General features: G+C 56.7%; 1 protein-coding gene and 1 long non-coding RNA gene across 2 annotated transcripts; one reads left to right on the top strand and one right to left on the bottom strand.

The window, feature by feature from the left end:
- Positions 1-10,523: 10,523 nt before the first annotated feature.
- LOC116581357 lies at positions 10,524-13,466 on the bottom strand. The gene is made up of 2 exons (XR_004282025.1): positions 13,269-13,466; positions 10,524-11,258 (listed from the first exon to the last, which is right to left on the bottom strand). It is a non-coding gene; the product is annotated as an uncharacterized LOC116581357 (long non-coding RNA).
- Positions 13,467-13,611: 145 nt separating this feature from the next.
- On the top strand, positions 13,612-17,065 carry ACTB (actin beta). Its single transcript, XM_032327689.1, has 6 exons — positions 13,612-13,741; positions 14,479-14,607; positions 14,726-14,965; positions 15,417-15,855; positions 15,951-16,132; positions 16,255-17,065. Exons 2-6 carry the CDS (start codon positions 14,485-14,487, stop codon positions 16,396-16,398), a joined length of 1,128 nt encoding a protein of 375 aa, XP_032183580.1. The 5' UTR covers positions 13,612-13,741; positions 14,479-14,484; the 3' UTR covers positions 16,399-17,065.
- Positions 17,066-21,043: the final 3,978 nt, after the last annotated feature.

The following is a 21,043-nucleotide window of genomic DNA, read 5'->3' as shown; positions in this document are numbered from 1 at the left end:
GGATGAGCACACCGAGACCCAGAGACGGCAGGGCCCAGAGTGCTCCACAGGTTCTGCTTTTCAGCCCTGGACCATGGGAATCCCCCACCATAGGACCCCAGACGCTGGGAACGCTGGCCCAGGTGCACCCAAAGGGGCCCCCATGAGTGACCTGGGACAGATCGTCATTCTCCTGAGTCCCCCGGAAATTCCCAGGCCTCAAAGAGAGTTGCCAAGGCCTGTGGAGCTGAGTGTCAGATGACTGGGAGGCAGAGGGTGGGGACTCTGGTCCAGCTCCCCTGGGAGGCTCAGGCACCTGCAGGGTCACTCCCTCCTCTGGGTGGGGGGAGCGTGCCAGACCTGACCCCGTGACTCCTGGCTCCGCCCTTCCTAAGTGCAGGTGATGCTGAGGGCAGGTGAGGGGGCTGCTCAGAGACGCTGAGCTGGAAGGCTGGCACCACACCCAGCACACCCTCAGGGAAAGGCGGCTGTCATGATTAAGCCCAGATAATGTCTATGAGTGGCCCCAGGAGGACAGGGAGAGGCCAGGCTCTAGCCTTCGCCCTTTGCTCTCTGCCCTCTGCTCAGGCGGCCCCTGGGAGTAGGCAAAAGGCAAGGTCAGGAAGCTCAGTCGGTCAACTGATCCATGGGCACCCTTCTCCCTGCTCCCTCCTCAAAGCAGACCCCCTTGGGCAGGTGCCATAAAGAAGCCACTGGTCCCCAGTTCTTCCCTGGAGACAGGAATGAACGTTTTCCAGCCCAGCACTTCCATTGGACACTTTTTTTTTTTTTTTAAGATTTTATTTATTTAGTCAGAGAGAGAGAGCGAGAGTGAGCACAGGCAGACAGAGTGGCAGGCAGAGTCAGAGGGAGAAGCAGGCTCCCCGCGGAGCAAGGAGCCCGACGTGGGACTCGATCCCAGGACGCCGGGATCATGACCTGAGCCGAAGGCAGCTACTTAACCAACTGAGCCACCCAGGCGTCCCTGGGCACTTTTCTTTTAAAGTGGTTTTTTTTTTTCGTTATTTATGCAATCTCTGTACCCAATGTGGGGCTTGAACTCACAACCCCGAGATCAAGAGTCCCATTCTCTACCGGCTGAGCCAGCCAGGCCCCACGTGGCACTGTTCTAACCACTCAACGCCATCCTCTGGCAGCCGCATGAAATTTTCACCCCTATTTTATTAAAAAAAATTTTTTTTTGAGAGAAGGTCAATTGTATTGTATTGTATTCTATTTTTTTTTAAAAGATTTTATTTATTTATTTATTTTACAGAGAGAAATCACAAGTAGATGGAGAGGCAGGCAGAGAGAGAGAGGGAAGCAGGCTCCCTGCTGAGCAGAGAGCCCGATGCGGGGCTCGATCCCAGGACCCTGAGATCATGACCTGAGCCGAAGGCAGCGGCTTAACCCACTGAGCCACCCAGGCGCCCCTGTATTGTATTTTTTTTTAAAGATTTTATTTATTTATTTGACAGACAGAGATCACAAGCAGGCAGAGTTGGGGGGGAGCAGGCTCCCTGCTGAGCAGAGATCCTGATATGGGGCTTGATCCCAGGACCCTGACATCATGACCTGAGCTGGAGGCAGAGGCTTAACCCATTGAGCCACCCAGGCGCCCCTATATTTTATTTTAAAGATTTTAGTCATCTATGGGCGCCTGGGTGGCTCAGTGGGTTAAGCCGCTGCCTTCGGCTCAGGTCATGATCTCAGGGTCCTGGGATCGAGTCCCGCATCGGGCTCTCTGCTCAGCAGGGAGCCTGCTTCCTTCTCTCTCTCTCTCTGCCTGCCTCTCAGTATACTTGTAATTTCTCTCTGTCAAATAAATAAATAAAATCTTTAAAAAAAAAAAAAAAAGATTTTAGTCATCTATTTGAGAGAGGGAGAGAGAGTGTGTGCGCAGTACCCGGGAGAGGGGCAAACAGAGAGGGAGAAGCAGACTCCTAATTGAGCAGGGAGCCTGATGTGGGGCTCAATCCCAAGACCCTGGGACAATGACCTGAGCAGAAGGCAGACGTTTCACTGACCGAGCTGCCCAGGAGCCCCTTACATTTTTTTTTTTAACATAATTTCTGGGCATGGAGCCCACTGTGGGGTTTGACCTCAAGACCCAAACAAACTGAGATCAAGAGTCGAGTGTTTAACCCACTGAGCTGCCCAGGTGCCCCACACCCCTATCTTCTTCTTCTTTTTTTTTTTTTGTCAGAGAGAGTGAGCACAGGCAGAGTGGCAGGCAGAGGCAGAGGGAGAAGCAGGCTTCCTGCTGAGCAAGGAGCCCGATGTGGGACTCGATCCCAGGACACTGGGATCATGACCTGAGCCGAAGGCAGCCGCTTAACCAACTGAGCCACCCAGGCGTCCCCCCACACCCCTATCTTAACAGAGAGATCAAGGTTCTTCCAGGTAAAGTGACTTGCCCAGGATCACAGGGAAGGCAGATGTGCCCCAGCTCACCAACCTTCTTCCGTGGGTGTGACCTTGGCCATGTCCCTTCACCCCTCTGGGCCTCACCTGGATTTGGGGAGCCCCGGACCACAGCCCCGGTCTCCTGCAGCAGCTGACAGGAGTGAGCAGGACAGGGCCTGACCCCCCAGAGGGCTGGTGCCGAGAGCATCTGGTTGTGAAGGAACAGTGGGTCGCAGCTAGGGGCTCACCTCCTCACCTCATCCTGGTGAGCAAGGCCCCGTGCAAAAGGGAGGGAACTATGCATGCAACAGGCAGGGCTCCAGCCTCCACAGTGGGCTTTGACACCAACAGCTATAAGAGTATAATGAGGGGCTCCTGGGCGGCTCAGTTGGTTAAGGTTCCGACTCCTGGTTGTGGCTCAGGCAGTAATCTCAAGGTCTTGAGCGTGAGCACGGAGTCTGGTTGAAATTCTCTCTCTCCCTCTGCTCCTTCTCAAATCAATTAATCTTTAAAAAAACAACAACAGTATCATGAAAGCAGCCCTGCCCACCTCTTGGGATTGCCACAGGGGTGAAAGCGAAATGTAGGGTGTCAGAAAAGTGAACAGACCCGGGGCGCCTGGGTGGCTCAGTGGGTTAAGCCTCTGCCTTCAGCTCAGGTCATGATTTCAGGGTCCTGGGATGGAGCCCTGTGTTGGCCTCTCTGCTCCGTGGGGAGCCTGCTTCCTCCACCTCTCTGCCTACTTGTGATCTCTCTCTTTCTCTCTCTGTGTCAAAGAAATAAATAAAATCTTTTTTAAAAAAGTGAATAGACCCACAGGTTATCATTGGCGTTACTATTATCATAATTGTTCTTGGAACTCTTATATTTCTAGTCCCAACATCTACTCAGCTGGGCGCAGAGAGAAATCTGAAATCCGAGGCTACAGACTTTGTGTCGGAGCCCTCCCGGGTCCTTTCTTAGTGTGGAACTTTCTGCTGAAGCACTACACTTGGCCCTACCCCTCTCTTGCTCCTACACCCTCTATAGCTCCCATTGCCCGTGCAGAACCAAGTCCCAGCTCCTGAGTTTAGGTTAGTTCTCTGAGAAGACGGGTGTCATCTGAGTCCCAGAGCTACGTTCTTGCTGTGTGGTGTCTTGCCCCTGGCTGTCCTTCTCTGGGCCAGACTGAGCTTGATAAGGTGAGGAAGGCACCTGGGACCAGCAAGACGGGGAGGAGGCCCAGAGGCCTGGCAGCTGTCACTTGGAAGGCCTGGTTCAGGTTCTGGTTCCCAGGGCTTGGTCCTAGAGGCTGGCCCAGTGAACTTGCGTGTGCAGATTGCCCAGCCCTTGCGGGCTCCCGAACCCAAGCTTCACCCAGGCATGTGAGTCTAGGCTCTGTCCACGCCCACCTCAGTCTCCCCATCTGTACGACGGAACCCCAGTTCAAGGCCCAGTACGTTCCTCACAAAGGGGTAGAGACCGACAGCCCCCTCTGACCTCCTTTCCCCCAAACTGTGTCCTGGGAGGAACAGGGCATAGAGAGGCAGGCAGGGCCGCTTGGGCAACCCGTGCTTGCCCCAACCCCCTTCACTCAGTTGGGCTCTTTCTCAGCTGGGGGCCTTCTTGAACCCTACGGGGTGTTGGCTCCCAGCTAAGGTTTCTACAGACTCACTTTCCAAAGCACCGAGCACGGCAGATGTTTTCAGCTCTCCCAACTTCCCCATCTATCAAGACCTCCCTAACTGTCTCCTATTCAAACTTCAAAGCCCAGCCAAAAAGACCCCTCCCCTGGAAAGTCTTGCCAGGCAGCCCCGCGCACAGTCAGGATATCAGACACTTGTTTCCCCGGGGGACTTCTGGAGCGCGAGGCTGGAGTCTGACCCGTGAGTGTTATCAGAGGCCGGGTGAGTCAGCTACAGCACAGACTTCCTATGACACCTCTACTCCCCTCCTGCCAACATCCTCTGGAAGGTGTGAGCCCTCGGGTGGCCAGCCCCCTCCTCCCTAGGCCTATTCCTCATCAGCTTTGGCAGTCCTGGGACACCACACCCTCCTGGGACAGGATGCTCACACCCTCAAGGCAGCCTCTGTCTCTTCTGTAGAGAACTGGATCGATCCTTCCTTCCTTCCTTCCGTCTGTCCGTCCACAGATGGGAGCTGAAAACTTCAATAGCCATAACAATGTGCTAGGGATCCTGCAGTGACCAAAACAGATATGCTCCCTGCCTATGGAGCATGGAGGGAGAAAGCAAACCTATATTAATTATCAGTTGTGATGAACATGACAAAGAAATGTGGGAGGCCTAAGAGCCCTGCCCTTGGCTAGGAGTCAGGAAGGACTTCCTGGAAGAGGTGACATTTACAATGAGACCTAAAGGATAAGCAGACTGTAGGGGTGCTTGGGTGGCTCAGTGGGTTAAGCCTCTGCCTTTGGCTCAGGCTATGATCTCAGGGGCCTGGGATCGAGCCCTGCCTCAGACTCTGCTCAGTGGGGATCCTGCTCCCCCCCACCTCTCTGCCTGCCTCTCTGCCTACTTGTGATCTCTCTCTCTGTCAAATAAATAAATGAAATCTTTAAAAAAAAAAGATTTTATTTATTTATTTGACAGACAGAGATCACAAGTAGGCACAGAGGCAGGCAGAGAGAGAGGGGGAAGCAGGTTCCCCACTGAGCAGAGAGCCTGATGTGGGACTCGATCCCAGGACCCTGGGATTATGACCGGAGCCAAAAGCAGAGGCTTTAACCCACTGAGCCACCCAGGCGCCCCAATAAATAAAATCTCTAAAAAAAAAAAGTATAAGCAGGAAGTAAAGAAGCAAATAGGGTGTGCCTGGGGAGCAGGGTCCATTATAGACAGGGAGAAGGGCAAGTGCAAAGGCCCTGAGGCAGGCAGGAGTTTGGAGCTCTGAGGACAAGAGGCCTACATGTCTGGCATGTGAGATGAGGCTGGCAGGGGTGGGCCACATTCCCAAAATACTCCCCTCTTGGGAAAGTGCACACATCCTTAGTGCGTAGCTGCATGAATTGCCCCCCTCCCGAATACTTACACCCAGCACCCAGACCAAGAGACATTTTCAACTCCTAGAGGCTCCCTCATGCTCTTTTCAGTCACCACTTCCCAAAGGGCAGCGACCAACCTGACTTCAGCACCACCTCCCACCCCTGTCTGTAAACTCTGTGAACACTGAATCACGTGGCATCTACTTCTGCATCTGGCTTCTTCCTTTTGACACGGTGTTTTTGAGACTGACAGTCTGGAGCCCACCGGTAGCCCATTCCCGGGCATGAAGGCGCCACAGTTCGTTTGTCTGTCCCTAGTTCTCATGTGCATTCGGGGCATTGATAAATACGTATTATGTGACTCTATATTATACGTGAATATGTACAAACATTCCTGCTCATGTCTTCTGGGGGACACACAGACTCCTTTTTCTTGGATAAATACCTAGGAGTGGAATGGCCAGGTTGTATTTTCAGGGCCCTGTGAACAGTTTCCAAGGTGGTTGTGGAAATTCCAGTCCCGCAATCTTCTAGCGGCTGCTTGTCCCCAGCAGCACTGGGGACGCCAATCCTCTGGGGACGCCATCCCACTGCAGGGATGAGGCTACATCTCAGTGTGGTTTTATTTTATGTTTTTAAATTTTATTTTATTTTTAAAGATTTTCTTTATTTATTTGACAGATCACAAGCAGGCAGAGAAGCAGCCAGAGAGAGAGGGAAGCAGGCTCCCTGCTGAGCACAGGGTCCGATGTGGGGCTCGATCCCAGGACCCTGAGATCATGACCCGAGCGGAAGGCAGAGGCTTTAACCCACTGAGCCACCCAGGCGCCCCTCAGTGTGGTTTTAATTTGCATTTCCCATTGACCGGTGATGTTGAGCATCTTATTATTTTTTTTTTTTTAAGGAGCCTCCTGTGGAGCCCAATGTGAGGCTTGAACTTGTGACCCCGAGATCAAAACCTGAGCAGAAACCAAGAATCGGACACTTAACCAACTGAGCCACCCAGGTATCCCGAGCATCATTTTATCTTTACTGGTGATTTGGAGATTTGGGTGGCCTCTCGTTCCAAGTCTTTCGCTCACTCCCCTCCCCTTTCCCTTGCCCGCTCCTCACCCACATGTCATATGGGTATTCTCTGGTGGAAAAACAATGCGGAAGGGCAGAGGGAGAAGGCAGCGGGGTCACTGGCTCTCTCTTCCCCACCATCCACCCCTCAAGGGACCTGCTCTGTGTGTGACGAGCATGAGGACCAGTGAGAGACATCGATTTTTCTTGTGAATTCACACACGTTACACACATGCTGGGGGGGTGCAGAGGGGGGGCAGGCAGAAAGGGTTTTTTTCCAGCGCTCCCCTCCTAGGCCTCCTGGAGCTGGCCCAGCAGGGAACCACCCAGGAGGTGGCTGCAAGGCTGGAGAGCCCCTCCCCTCTTAGCCCCCTCCGCAAGCCTGGGATGAAGAAGATGTATTCTGGCTTTCATGCCACAGGGACACAGTGTGTAAGGCCCAAGGTCACCAGCACGTGGCCATCCTGTGCTCCGTCCGGGCAGGCCCAGTGTTTCTGCTCTGTGACTTCGTAGGCGAGCGACTTACCCAAGGCCACTCTCACAGTGGTCTTCCCTATGTCCCCAACAGGGCAGATGACAAAGCTACACACTTAGAACTTTCCATCTACTTCTGCAGTCTTTCTTTCTTTCTTTTTTTTTTAAGATTTTATTTATTCATTTGACAGACAGATCACAAGTAGGCAGAGAGGCAGGCAGAGAGAGAAGGGGAAGCAGGCTCCCCGCTGAGCAGAAAGCCGGATGCGGGACTCAATCCTAGGTCCCTGAGATCATGACCTGAGCCGAAGGCAGAGGCTTAACCCACTGAGCCACCCAGGCTTCTGCAGTCTTGATGCCTGCTGGGTGCTGGGCACCGCGATGCACCAGCCTACAGAGAGGGGACCCCAGGGCAAGTAGGGGGGCAGCAAGGGGGGCCCCACTCCCTCCTGAGCCAGATGGTTTGAGGGACCTGAAGTTCACGTGCTCTGAGAGGGACACGGAATGAGCCTTCGGGCAGGACTGGGTTTGGCCAGGTGGGGAAGGCCAGGCCTAGCGTGTAGCTTCCTTCCTGGGGAGACAGGCCCCAAGTGGCCGCGAGAACTGTCCGCGCACTAGGGCCTGCTCAGGTCCCTTTGGCCGTGGGGAGCAGCATCTTGCATCCTTCCAGACGGATCCACTTGGCCCTCCAGTGGCACACAGACTGCATACCTCCAGCCTTCCAGGCCTGGGCTCTGGCTTGCCACACCGGCTGTGTGCCTCTGAGCCAGCTCTGCCCATCTCTGGGCCTTGTTTTCTCTTTTCTTAAGGAGCCGGGTGGTGGCCAGCTTTGAGAGTCTGTGACAAACTGCTGAAAAGCCCAGAAGGCCCACCCAGACAGTGCCATCCACACATGGTCTTTCAGACCCTGGTGGGCTCAGAGATGCTGAGTCACTTCCCCGAGGACATCCAGTGGGCGAGCAACAGAGCAGAATCTTAGTGTGGAGCCTCAGTGGGGTTCGAAGAAGGAAAGACTGGGGTCCCCCAAAGACGGTGTGCTGAGCTCACTATCCATGGGGCCTCCTGGAGGGGGCAGGGCGCTACTTCCTGGGGTACCCCACCTGCTCTGGGGCCCTCTTCACCCTGGCTTCGCTAAGAGGGGATTGCATGTGGCCTTCCAGCTCTGGGCACCATGGGTTTATCCCTGAATCTTACCAGGGCTTGGACTGACCCTGCAACTTCCTCACCACACATCCTGGGTCACAGCTGTGAGCACACCCGGTGCCAGCCCCCCTCCCCACTCTCATGCCCCATGCTGGGGGTCTCAGCAGTCCAGGTGACGTCCTTAGCCTAAATGATTCTCTCGGGATCCCGGAAATGAGGGGAGGAGGGCCCTGGCTGCTGCCACCGGTCCCCAATGGAGGTCAGTCCACTGGGGAAACTTCTTCTGTACCCGATCCATCCAACCAAAGCCCAGGACTTCTGTCCCTTCTCTGGGTTAGACCAGGACCAACCTCATCCAATCAGGACCACATCCCCAGGGGACAGGGCAGGCCAGGGATCCCCCACCCCCACCCCCGTGTCCCCAGCAGTCGGCACAGGGCCAAGCAAGGGGAGCCATCAGGAAGCCCAGCCACACAGCTGGCTCAGGTTGCTGGCAAGCCCAGCAGCAGCAGCAGAGATTTCTGGCTGGGCAGGGGCTGGTGACGCAGCTACTGTGGCCATGACCGATCGGGTTTCCACTTGGACAGGCCCCAGGCCCCGCGGCTGGAGGAGGAGCGCCAGCCATGGAGTGCCCGGCGTGGAGCCCTGTGGGGGGTGCCCCACGGCCAAGCAGGGGTGCTGAGCACAGCCACAGACCCAGGCTTGGCCATTGCCCACCAGCAACGCAGCGTGGTGGTTGCGTCACAGCGTGCGGTGAACTGCAAGACCAAGCCCTGTGGCCGCTGGTCTCAGTTTGTGAGTCTGAGAAATGGGGAGATTCCGGCTGCGCTGGCAGGGGTGAGGTGAGATTTCTGGGTCGTGACTCAGGCTTAGCTCTGGTCAGAGCAGGCCCTCGGGGACTCTCGGGGACTGGGGAGGCCAGGCTTAGCCCTGAGGTGTGTGAGCCTGGCCTCTGAGTCAGCCCGCCCCGCCCACCCGCACTTTCCAGCATCTCCTTCCCCTTTCACTTCCCCGGGCCCTCCAGGAGGGGCACCCCTCCCTCTGTCCAACTCCTCAGGCATTGCAGGCCCCTGGGGCAGGCAGAAGAATAGCAGGGAGAAGGCCACCCAGCCAGGAAGGGGGTTGAGCCTCTGAGCAGATCTCTGGGGGCTTGGCCCCGGAGCTGGGGCGGCAGACCCCATGTCACTGACCGCTCGGGGCACCCTGCGGGCCAGCTGCCCCCCTGCCTTCTTTCACAAATCGGGAACAGAGGACTAAGGGGCATAGTGTGTGTGGTGCCTCCTGGCCCTGCGATTCCCACTCGGTGTGTCTGCCCACACCCCAGGGGGCCCCGGCAGGAGGCCTTGAAGTTGGCGATGACCCCACCAGGCTTGATCCAGCCTGTGTCACCAGGCTTGATCCAGCCTGTGTCACCTGGCTTCTCAGGCCCTGGTCTGCAGAATGAAAGGACCTGGTGTCCGAAGGCCACCTTGGCGTCTAGGGGGCTTTGGGCAAGCCACCAGCTGCTCCAGGCAAGTTGTGGTGATGAGTGGGCTGCGAGACCCTGCCAGGACGACCGCGGCGGAGGCCAGGATGCCTCAGCTTCCCCGAAACCCCCTCCCGCCTCCTTGCTCCAGTTTGCCTGGGAGGGTCCCAGCGTCCGGCTCCCTGTCGGCACTCGGGGTCTGTTTGGGTCACCTGGGGTTCTGCTCTGCAGAATGGGGACAGCAAGCCCTCCCAGAAGCTGGTCTGGGCCAAGAAGAACGGGCTCAGCTGGTGCATGTAGAAGGGGTGGGGGCGCCCAGGGAACCTTGTTTTCTATTTCTGAAAATTCAATCAAGTTCAAGTAAGCAAGGCTGGGAACTTCCCAGGAGTGCCCTGGTGCACAGGAAGAGAGATGGGTAGTTTTTAAGGATTTTTTAAAACTCTCCCAAGAAGTATCAGAAGTTCCCAGCTTCTCCAGGGTGGGGATTCCCCTTGGGGGGGCGGATAACTTTCGGTGAGCAGCCTGGGGCCAGCTGAGGCCCTGGGACACTCTGGCCAGAGGCCAGCCCTGGGTGGGGACTGAGGGCCTGGCTGCTGCCCAGGAGAGCACACAGGGCCCAGCCCAGCCTTCCTGCCTGCCTCCTCCGAGGGGGGCCTCCTTCAGCTGGTTGCTTGGCTCCTGCGGTGTTGGTGGGGGGGTGTGGGGCGGGGTGTCTCTGACTGCCCTTTAAGGAGCTCCCTCCTTCCTGAGGAAACCTGCTGCTTTCTTTCGTAGGTGGCAGAGCGAGTTCTCTTTCACTCTCTCATTTAAGGTCTGTCTCCGGGATCACACCTGTTTTCTGCAGGGTGTTGCTGAAAACAGTGCCTGGTGCCGTTCCGCTCTGGAAGCGCGCCTGGCTGGTTGGTGCTGGTGTGTTGGACACGAGAGCAGCGTGATCCCGGAGGTTTGGCTCATGGCTGTGCCCTTGCTATGTGATCCCAGCTGGGTTGATAGCAGAAGGAGGAAATCACAGCAGGCTTCCTGGAGGAGGCATCCCCACGAGCTGGCCCGGAGGCATAGGAAAAGTTGAGCAGGGGGCACAGGAAACCGTCCCTCAGAAATCCTGAGGTCCAGAATATTCTGAGAATGTCCTGGGAGCAGGGGAGGACGGCAGGGGGAAAAGGTGGCACAGACTGCAGGCTTGGGGCCTCAGGAGCCATGGCTGTGTGACCATAGGCTGGTGGCTCTTCTCTCTGGACCCCAGGAGATAAGCCCAGGAGATAAGGGAAGTGGGACCCAAGAACTCAAACTCTGGAACAGCCTTTGGACCCAGTCCCTGGGCACACTCCAGGGGACACTTTACCAGGGAGGGGCAGCATGAAACTCCCCAGGACCCTGCGCCTAGTGTCCTTCGTGATGGACTCCAGTCCTGCCTCAGTTTCCTCCTCTGTAAAAAGGACGCGTGTTTGCTAGAGTGTTCTGTGCCTTCGTTCATCTGTGAGCCTTCACAGAGCCCCTGCTCAGTGTGCGGCCTCTCCACCCTCCTGGAGCCAACAGTCCAGAAGCCACAGGTCAAGTTTCTGTAGAGAGGTGTTGTCCTTGGGGAGGACTGTTACGTGTCCCCTGCTTGGACGCTTTGCAGGGTGGTGGGAACCAGGGTGGTGGGATAAAAAAGCCCCAGAAAGCAGGTGAAGTGCCATTGGGTGAGCCAGGCTAAAGCTCAGGAGGTCCGTATGCGGGCTGGGTGACAGCTCGGAAATCTCCCTGCAAAGGGCAAAGTTCCCAAGCGAAGAACCTGTTCACTTCCTCTCCCGCTCGGCTCCTCCCACTTCCTCCCGCAGGCTCCACTTCCTCTTTTTCTTCGCCCCTCCCCCTAGGCTCCAGGCCCACCCCCCTCCCAATCCTCGGTCTTCCCAGTGTCCTTTCCTAGGGCTGAGGATACCCTGGGAGACACTTGTTCATTCATCAGCACAGAGCCCCCGGAGGGGTGCGGTGGGAGGAGGTGGGTGCCGGGGCTCCCAGTCTGGAGGGGGAGGCCAAGCTGTGAAGGTCTTAAGTGGGAGGGCGGTATAGGGTGCAGATGGCAAAGGGCTCCCTGACAGAGGGGGGTCTTCCCAGATGGGCTTTGAGGGATGCCTAGGAGAGCTCCAGAAAATGGCTGCTGTAGGCCTAGGGCCGGTAGTGTTCCAGTCTGAGGTTATGTTGGGCTGGTGCCCCTGCCCCTTAGCCCATCCCTGCTGGAGAAGATGTGAGGTGGCAGCACCTAGGGCCTCCCGTCCCCGGCCCTGCGGCCCTAGTCCCAGCCTGCCCAGCACCCCTCCAGGCTCAGGGAGCAGCCACAAGCAGCTCTCACCCCCAGGCAAAAAGAGGGTCGCTCCCCAGCCCCCAAATTGCAGGGCTGGCAGGCCCCAGGGCAGCTGGCTGGCCAGATACCCGTGACTGAGAAATACAAGGCCAGGGAGAGGGCAGTCCCCCGAGGCAGGGAGTGGACAGGTGGGGAACATTCCCCCAAGCCTGGAGCCGAGATGGGAGAGCTGCAGGCAGCGAATCTCTTGGCAGTGATCTAGGGGTGCTGGTGTGGGGCTCTGAGCCTGAGGTTTCTGCTATGCACTGGGGCATGGTCACCCCTCCCACCCAGCTATGGCCTCTGCAACTCCAGAGTGCCCTGCTACCAGCCACCCATGGTGGGCAGGACCAGACTGTACATCCATATATGGACGGAGGGGTCACTGGTTTCCACACGCACAGCTTATGACGCCCTACTACATGCGGCAAAGCCCTGGGGTGCCCAGAGACAGACCCCAGCGGTTACAGGCCTGCGCCCCTACCAAGACCATTTCCCGTTTTCTGTGTGAAAATTCAGCTTCCTGCCACCATCTCCAAGAAGGTGCATGGTCCTCTAGGCTGAACCAGACATCCCTCTGTGGCCCCCCGGGGTTTTCTGTTGGCCACACACCAGTCATCTTTGGCCACCCATGGTCACCATCTGGGTACCAGCTCTGCCTGCCAAACTGGCGGCTCTCAGAGCAGGGATCCACCCAGAACACTCCCAGATACCCAAATCTTGCCCAATGGTTGGTGGACAGACCCAGGGCAGGAAAGGGCGACAAGGAGAGGGTCTCCTCTGACGACAGTGGGTCTTTGGCTACTGTCTGTGCCACCCCACAGCCCCTCAAGCTAACTCATCTCTGGGGCGTTAAGGATCCTTGGCAGGCTCCAGATGGTCCAGGACAGAAGTTCAGCTGCAGCTGCCCATGACAGACAGACGATGGATGGTGCGCCCCAGGTCCCAGAGCTGTGCTGAGCAGCCCTGCCTGCCTTCCCCCAACAGCTGCCTGGCTCATGGGCTAAGGGCTCAGGCCGGGATCCGCTGGGTGTGACCAGGCAGCTCTTGGTTCCATGGGAACAGTTTCTCTGATCTACAGAGCCCACCTCGGTGCAGGCCTGCAGCTGGGGTGGCTTGGAGCCCTCTTCACAGGGAACTTCCAGTCACTTGCTCCAGATGCCCGTCCTGCCTCTAAGGCCTGAGAACCCTGTTAAGTGGCCACAAGCCCCCTAATTCCCCCTCAGTATACCATATCCCTCAGCCCCAGGTGTCTGAGTAGTAATGCCCCTCACTTAGCAAGCTAAGCACCCCAGGCGAAGCCCCCCCCCCCCGCCCTTCCCCAATCCAGGCTTTCTAGGCAGTGGAGTTATTGTGGACCAATGCTTCCCCTGCAACTGCTCCTTAAGCATGCACCCACAGAAACCGGGGACCCTCGCATCCATGCTGACCGTTGCCCACCGGGGCGCTCACTGCTCATGTGACGCAGGGGGTCCCGGGGTAGAGAACAGGAGAGGGGCCCAGATCAGGCATTGCCGAAGAGGGGCGGCGGCCCACGGGCCCAGCACCCAAGGGCTGCCAACACCAAAACTCTCTCCCTCCTCCTCTTCCTCAATCTCGCTCTCGCTCTCTCCCAGCCCGGCTCGTTCTCTCTCTCTTTTTTTTTTTTTTTTTTGCAAAAGGAGGGGAGAGGGGGTAAAAAAATGCTGCACTGTGCGGCGAGGCCGGTGAGTGAGCGGCGCGGGGCCAATCAGCGCGCGCCGTTCCGAAAGTTGCCTTTTATGGCTCGAGCGGCCGCGGCGGCGCCCTATAAAACCCGGCGGCGCGACGCGCAGCCACCGCCGAGACCGCGTCCACCCCGCGAGCACAGGCCCCTCGCCCTCGCCGCTCCGCCGCTGCCGCCGCCGGTTTACACCACCCCCAGGTAGGTTCCTGGGCCGGCCGGGGCTCGCTGCGGCCCCGCGGCGCCTCCTCCGGGCGGGCGGCCGGCTGGCCTCTCGGCCTCTGGCCTCGGCGCCGGGAGAGAGCCGCCGGGGACGGGCAACGGGGCTCGCGCTCCCCCCTCGCTCGGGCCGGGACTGCGCTCGCACTGCGCGCCCACGGCGTGCTGCGATCTATGCTTAGGCGGCCGCGGGTCTTTGTCCGAGGCAGCGGCTCGCTGGCTGGCGCGGCTGGATGGCAGGGTGGGTGGGTGGGCGCGGCGGGTCCGCCGGCCGGGTGGGGGCTGGGGCCAGGGCTGCGCGTGCGCGTGCGCGCTTGGGCCGGGAGCCGCGGCCGGGGTGAGGGCGGTGCGGCCGGCCGGAAGGGGTGGGGTCGCCGCGGCGCGAGGGCGCCTGCGCGCACTTCCTCTCCGCGCCGCCGGCTCCCGCGGGCGTGGCCGCCGCGCGCCAGTCCAGCCGGCGCTTTTTTGAACGAGGCGGGGGCGGAGCCAGCCCCGGGTGGGGAGGGGGCGGGGGCCTGGCTTCCTGCCGCGCGCGGCGGGGCCGCCTCCAACCAGCGTTTGCCTTTTATGGTAATAACGCTGCCGGCCCGGCCGCCTTTGTCCCCAATGTGGGCGCGCACCGGCGCCCCCTGGCGGCTCGAGGCCGCGGCGCGCCGGAAGTGGGCTGGGCGGGGGCGGCCCCACCCGACCCCCGGCTCAAGGCCCGACTCCCTTCGTAGTTCGCCATGGATGACGATATCGCTGCGCTCGTGGTCGACAACGGCTCCGGCATGTGCAAAGCCGGCTTCGCAGGCGACGACGCCCCCCGGGCCGTCTTCCCTTCCATCGTGGGGCGCCCACGGCACCAGGTAGGGCGCCGGCCTTGGCTCTGATCTAGGTGGGGGTCGTAGGTGGGGCCTCTCCTCCCGGGGAGGAGGTCAGTGCCTCCGGGCCCGTGCTCAGGGCGCCTCGCCCCTCCTTCCGCAGGGCGTGATGGTGGGCATGGGCCAGAAGGACTCCTATGTGGGGGACGAGGCCCAGAGCAAGAGGGGCATCCTGACCCTGAAGTACCCCATCGAGCACGGTATCGTCACCAACTGGGACGACATGGAGAAGATCTGGCACCACACCTTCTACAATGAGCTGCGTGTGGCCCCCGAGGAGCACCCCGTGCTGCTGACCGAGGCCCCCCTGAACCCCAAGGCCAACCGTGAGAAGATGACCCAGGTTAGTGGCCCACTGGCCTTCCGTGGGCGGCCACCCCATCCTTTCTTGCCTTTCTGTGCCACGCCCTGTCTCACGTGTTCTTTCTTCTGCCATTCTCCTAGGACTTTCTTCTCTGACCTGAGTCTCCTTTGGAACTCTGCAGGTTCTATTCGCTTTTTCCCCAGATGGATTCTTTCTTGTGTTTGCCTTTCTGATTAGGCGTTTGAGGTTATAAAATGCTATGGGTTGTAGGTACTACTAACACTGGCTGGTGTGACCAAGCCGATGAGGCTGGTGTCGAGTGGCCTTGGAGTGTGTATTCAGTAGGTGCACAATAGGTCTGAAGTGAATCCCCATCCCGGGATCCCCAGCACATTGAGCTGTGTTCCTTGCACTTTTCTGCATGTCCCTAGTCTAGCTTGACCCCCTTGTGGTGGTTTCCTGGGCATCACCTGGTTTCTTCTCCCTACAGATCATGTTCGAGACCTTCAACACCCCAGCCATGTATGTGGCCATCCAGGCTGTGCTGTCCCTGTATGCCTCTGGCCGCACCACTGGCATCGTGATGGACTCCGGAGACGGGGTCACCCACACTGTGCCCATCTACGAGGGGTACGCCCTGCCCCACGCCATCCTGCGTCTGGACCTGGCTGGCCGGGACCTGACGGACTACCTCATGAAGATCCTTACGGAGCGTGGCTACAGCTTCACCACCACTGCCGAGCGGGAAATCGTGCGTGACATCAAGGAGAAGCTGTGTTATGTGGCCCTGGACTTCGAGCAGGAGATGGCCACTGCGGCCTCCAGCTCCTCTCTGGAGAAGAGCTATGAGCTGCCCGACGGGCAGGTCATCACCATCGGCAACGAGCGGTTCCGCTGCCCAGAGGCGCTCTTCCAGCCTTCCTTCCTGGGTAAGTGAGCCCCCGCCTGCCTTTCTTGCCCTTGGTCTCAGAGGGTCACCCTCGTGGCCGTTCCCGGAAGCTAAGTATGGCTTGTTTCCTCTCAGGCATGGAATCCTGCGGCATCCACGAAACTACCTTCAACTCCATCATGAAGTGTGATGTCGACATCCGCAAGGACCTGTACGCCAACACGGTGCTGTCCGGCGGGACCACCATGTACCCCGGCATTGCCGACAGGATGCAGAAGGAGATCACCGCCCTGGCGCCCAGCACGATGAAGATCAAGGTGGGCACTTTGTTGGCCTGGGCCCCCCTTGGGTTGGGGGTGGGTGGGGCTCCTGTGGGCATGCCCCTCCTGGGTTACGGTGCCCTGGATCCTCCCGCTAACCTGTCCCCTTCCTCCCCCAGATCATCGCCCCCCCTGAGCGCAAGTACTCCGTGTGGATCGGGGGCTCCATCCTGGCCTCGCTGTCCACCTTCCAGCAGATGTGGATCAGCAAGCAGGAGTACGACGAGTCCGGCCCCTCCATCGTCCACCGCAAATGCTTCTAGGCGGACTGTTACTTTAGTTGCGTTACACCCTTTCTTGACAAAACCTAACCTGCGCAGAAAACGACATGAGATTGGCATGGCTTTATTTGTTTGGGTTTTTTTTTTTTTTTTTAATTGTTTTTGAATTTTTTCAGTTTTTTTTTTCCAGTTTTTTTTTCTTTTTTTTTTTTTTTGGCGCTTGACTCAGGATTTAAAAACTGGAACGGTGAAGGTGACAGCAGTTGGTTGGAGCGAGCATCCCCAAAGTTCTACAATGTGGCCGAGGACTTTGATTGTACATTGTGGTTTTTTTTTTTTTTTTTTAAATAGTCATTCCAAATATCGTGAGATGCATTGTTACAGGAAGTCCCTTGCCTTCCCAAAAGCCACTCCCATTTCTCTCTGAGAAGGGGCAGTCCTCGCCCGAGTCCACACGGGAGGGTGATAAAATTGCTTTTGTGTAAATTATGTAGTCCAAATTTTTTTTAATCTTCGCCTTAATACCTGTTCTTTTTGTTTTATTTTGAGTGGTCTGCCATCATGGCTTCCCCCTTTTTTGTCCCCTCCAATTCAAGATTCATGAAGGCTTTTTGGTCCCCTTGGGAGTGGGGTTGAGGCACGAGGCAGCCAGGGGCTTCCCTGTACACTGACAAGACCAGTTCAATAAAGTGTGCACACCTTAAAGAAAGGACACGTGGCTTCTTGGTGTTGGGAAGAGGGGTGGGACAGTGGGGACCAAGCTGTCTCTGCCTCGAAGGGAAGGGGTTTTGAGGTGTGTTGAGTCCTGATAACGGAACAGTCATGGGCTCGGAGATGGATAGAGGGAATTAAGGGCCCTGGCCCTTTGCCTGCCAGCTGTGTAATCCTATTTCTCACCAAGTTCTGAGGTCAGGTGCTTTGGGAAGGTGGGAGGCCTGGGCTCTGCAGACGGGGAATCAGGTGGTCCAGGCCTTCTATCTGCTGTTGGTCATTCTTCCTGATGGCCCTGGTGCAGACTCCGGGTGGAATCCCGTCTTGACTGCCAGCTCGCCTCTAATTCCTACCCAGCAAAGAACGGCCTTGAGACGATTTGATGTAGGGCAGCTCCACAGTGCTGTCCAGGGCCTGGGGTGGGGCGTGTCAGTTCTGCACAGAATAGGTCTGGTTAACGGCGATGGAGCTTCCCTGCCCAGGGCCTGGGTTCTGCCTTGTGGCAGGTGGCTGGGCTGCGCACCGTTGTATTGTGCGCTCAGGACGTGGTTTCCAAGGATCTGTGGGGGCTGGGCAGGGTCTGCCTGGTGCTGGGGGTCAGTTTCTGACTTTCTATTGCAGTGCTCCCAAGGCTGGCTTGCCTGCACTCTGCTAGAAGCTGTGATGGGGCTGGGGAGCGTAGAATGGAGGACAGCCATGCAGGATGCCCCTTGCTCTTGTATCCCCAGAGGGAGGAAAAGGCCCAGAATCAAACCCCAAGTCCAGATTTGAGGCCTGGAGGGGACCAGCCCCTCCCTCCATGGACCCAGGGCGGCTCCAGCTTTCTGCTGCTCCCTTCTCCCTGTGGCTCAGGAATCCGGTGGCCCATTGGCTCCCACCTCACAGAAGACAGCAGAGACTCTCATGTGGGCGGGATGTGCCTAAGAGTCCCACAGGCTTGAGGCAGGTAGGGAGGGACACAAGTAATGGTACTCCATGCAAAGCGACTCTGTTGGGGTAAGGGCACTGTTCTAAGACGTTCCAAAACCAAACAGGAGCTTGTGACTGACCCCGGAGCTCTCCTTGGCAGGTTTTCCTAGTTCAGTACACAAAACAGCACAACCGGTGTGTGGCGTGGGCTCTGGAGGAGTCAGTCCCACTCCCTCAGGGGCCCTGGGCTACCTCTATGTATCTGGGCGCCCGTCCTGGAGGAGGTGAGAGCAGTGTGCGTGGCACTCTTCTGTCTTAGAGGCCCAGGCAGCAGGGCCTGAAGCAGTAGTTCCCCCCCAACCCCCCACCTCCTCTGGGGCCAGTTCTAGCTCTCTGGATCCCATTCAGGGGCGGTGATAAGCCCTGGGCTCTGCTGGAAGCTTCCACCTTGAGTCACTCACTCCTTTCATAAGCATTGATTAAGGGCCCAGCGTATGCCGGGCCGCCTTCCGTTCCTCCTTCCTTCCTCTAGCCAACCGCTATTTGTCCTGGGCATCGTGCCAGGAACAGGGGGAGCAGCGGAGAAGAAAGCAGATGTGTTTCCTGCCCGCATGAGGGACCCAGTGTAACGGGGGAAACAGTGTCAGGCCACCAAGCGAAGGCACAATGGCTGCTTGTGACCAGGAGGAAGAGCAGAGGCTGCGTGCGAGGGAGGGTGGGGACCACCGAGGGATGTAGGCGTCATGATGTCGGTCGGTGGGAGGGGGTCGCAGGTGCACATCTGCATTGAAACCCAGCAAATGGCGCCTCCATAAAAACTAGGGGGAAAATAAATAATTAGGAAATACAGATGGATCTGTGTCTGGATCCTCGTGGTGAGGCCCCGGGGAGGTTCACGGTCACAGGGCAGTCATCTTCCTTGCGGGGAAACAGGCTCGGAGGGTAACACAGCTCAGATATGCCGGTGGCCTGGAATCACCCAAGGCACGTAAGGGCTGGAACCATCCAGAAACTCCTGACAAGTGCTGTGCTGATTCACTCAGCCATTGATCGTTCAACCTCTATCTGAATCTCACTCAACTTCTCTTTGCCCTCACAGACCTTATGGTCCTGTCCTATAGGGGCCACTGGCCACACATGGCCATTTACACTTTAGCTGATTAAAATGAAGAATTCAGGAGCGCTTGGCTGGCTCAGTGGGTAGAGCATATGACTCTCCATCTCGGGGTTCTAAGTTCAAGCCCCACACTGGGTGTAGAGATTACTTAAAAATAAAATACTACAAAAAATTGAGACTTTTTTTTTACACCTGAAACTAATGGAACACTGTGTATCAACTATGCTCAATACAAAAAATACTAATAGCCTTTAATTTTTTTAAAGTTTTTTTTTTTTTTAAGATTTTATTTATTTATTTGACTCACAAGTAGGCAGAGAGGCAGGTTGGGTCGGGGGAAGTAGGCTCCCTTCTGAGCAGAGAGCCTGACGTGGGGCTAGATCCCAGGACCCCGAGATCACAACCTGAGCCAAACAAAGGCAGAGGCCCAACCCACTGAGCCACCCAGGCACCCCAATAATCTTTAATTTTTAGAGCAGTTTTAGGTTCACAACAAAATTGAGAAGGTACAGAGATTTCACATGTGCCCCCTGCCCCCATGTGCCCAGTCTCCCCCACCATCAGCGTCCCCAACCAGAGTGATGCATTTGTTACCACTGATGAAACCTACACTGACACATCATTGTCACCCAGAATCCATAGTTTATGTTAAGGTTCGCTCCTGGTGCTTACACTATGGTATTGGTGTTTTTTGGTGCTTTCATTTATTAATTTTTTTAAGTAGGGTCCACACTGGAGCCCAGTGCTGGGCTTGAACTCACAACCCTGAGATCAAGACCTGAGCTGAAATCAGGAGTTGGACACTTAATCGACTGAGCCACTCTGGTACCCTCGGGTTTGGTGTTTTCACTGCATGGGTTTGGACACGCACCCATCATGGTAATATCATACAGAGTAGTTTCACTGCCTTAAATCCTCTGTGCCTCAGCTGGTCATTTCTCCCCTTCCCTGACTCCTGGAAAGCACTGATTCTTTGCATCTCTCCAGAGTTCTGCCTTCTCCAAAATGCATAGTTGGAAGCATCCCATAGGCGGCACTTTTCAGATTGGCTTCCTTCACTTAGTAACATGCACTTAAGTTTCCTCCATGTCTTTTCATGGTTTGATAGATCACTTATTTTTAGTGCTGAGTAATTTTCCACTGGCTGGGGGCGCCTGGCTGGCTCAATCAGCGGAGCGTGCGACTCTTGATCTGGGGTTTAAGGGTTTGAGCCCCATGTTGGGCGTAGAGACGTTTAAAAATAAAATCTAAAAAAAAAAAAAAAAAGAATTCCATTGTCTTGATGGACTACAGTTTAATGTATCCATCCTTCACCAAAGGCCATCCTGGTTGTTTCTAAGTTTTGAAAATTATGAATAAAGCTGCAATAAACATGTGTGTGCTGGTTTTCTCTGTGAAAGTCACTTTTCACCTCTATGCAGACAGCTTTAAAAGGTCATTCTGGGGGCAGCTGGGAGGCTCAGTTGGTTAAGCGTCTGACTTCAGCTCAGGTCATGATCTCGAGGGTCCTGGGATCAAGTCCCGGGTGGAGCCTCACGTTGGGCTCTGTGCTCAGGGCAGAGTCCACGGCTCCCTCTCTTTCTCCCCCACACCTCGGCTTGTACTCTCTCTCCCTCTTTTGCAAATAAATAAAATCTTTAAAAATAGGGACACCTGGGTGGCTCAGTTGGTTAAGCAGCTGCCTTTGGCTCAGGTCATGATCCCAGCGTCCTGGGATCGAGTCCCACATCGGGATCCTTGCTCCGCAGGGAGCCTGCTTCTCCCTCTGATTCTGCCTTCCACTCTGTCTGCCTGTGCTCTCTCTCGATCTCTCTCTCTCTGACAAATAAATAAAATCTTAAAAAAAAAAAATCTTTAAAAATAAAATAAAAGGTCATTCTTGCTGCAGTGGAAGGAGCTTAGGGAAGGTACGGCTCCTTTAAAAACTGTTCCGGTGTCATGAGGTCTCTG

This window comes from Mustela erminea, chromosome 20 (genome assembly GCF_009829155.1).
Source record: "Mustela erminea isolate mMusErm1 chromosome 20, mMusErm1.Pri, whole genome shotgun sequence".
NCBI classification, from domain to species: Eukaryota; Metazoa; Chordata; class Mammalia; order Carnivora; family Mustelidae; genus Mustela; species Mustela erminea.
Note: the sequence above shows the minus strand (reverse complement) of the source record. Positions and strands in the feature narration are given on the sequence as shown.

Coding starts and splice junctions, on each gene's coding strand:
- ACTB (XM_032327689.1), top strand. CDS start 14,485: ATGGATGACGATATCGCTGCGCTCGTGGTCGACAACGGCTCCGGCATG. Junction 14,966..15,416: donor ACCGTGAGAAGATGACCCAG/GTTAGTGGCCCA, acceptor TTCTCCCTACAG/ATCATGTTCGAGACCTTCAA. Junction 15,856..15,950: donor CTTCCAGCCTTCCTTCCTGG/GTAAGTGAGCCC, acceptor GTTTCCTCTCAG/GCATGGAATCCTGCGGCATC.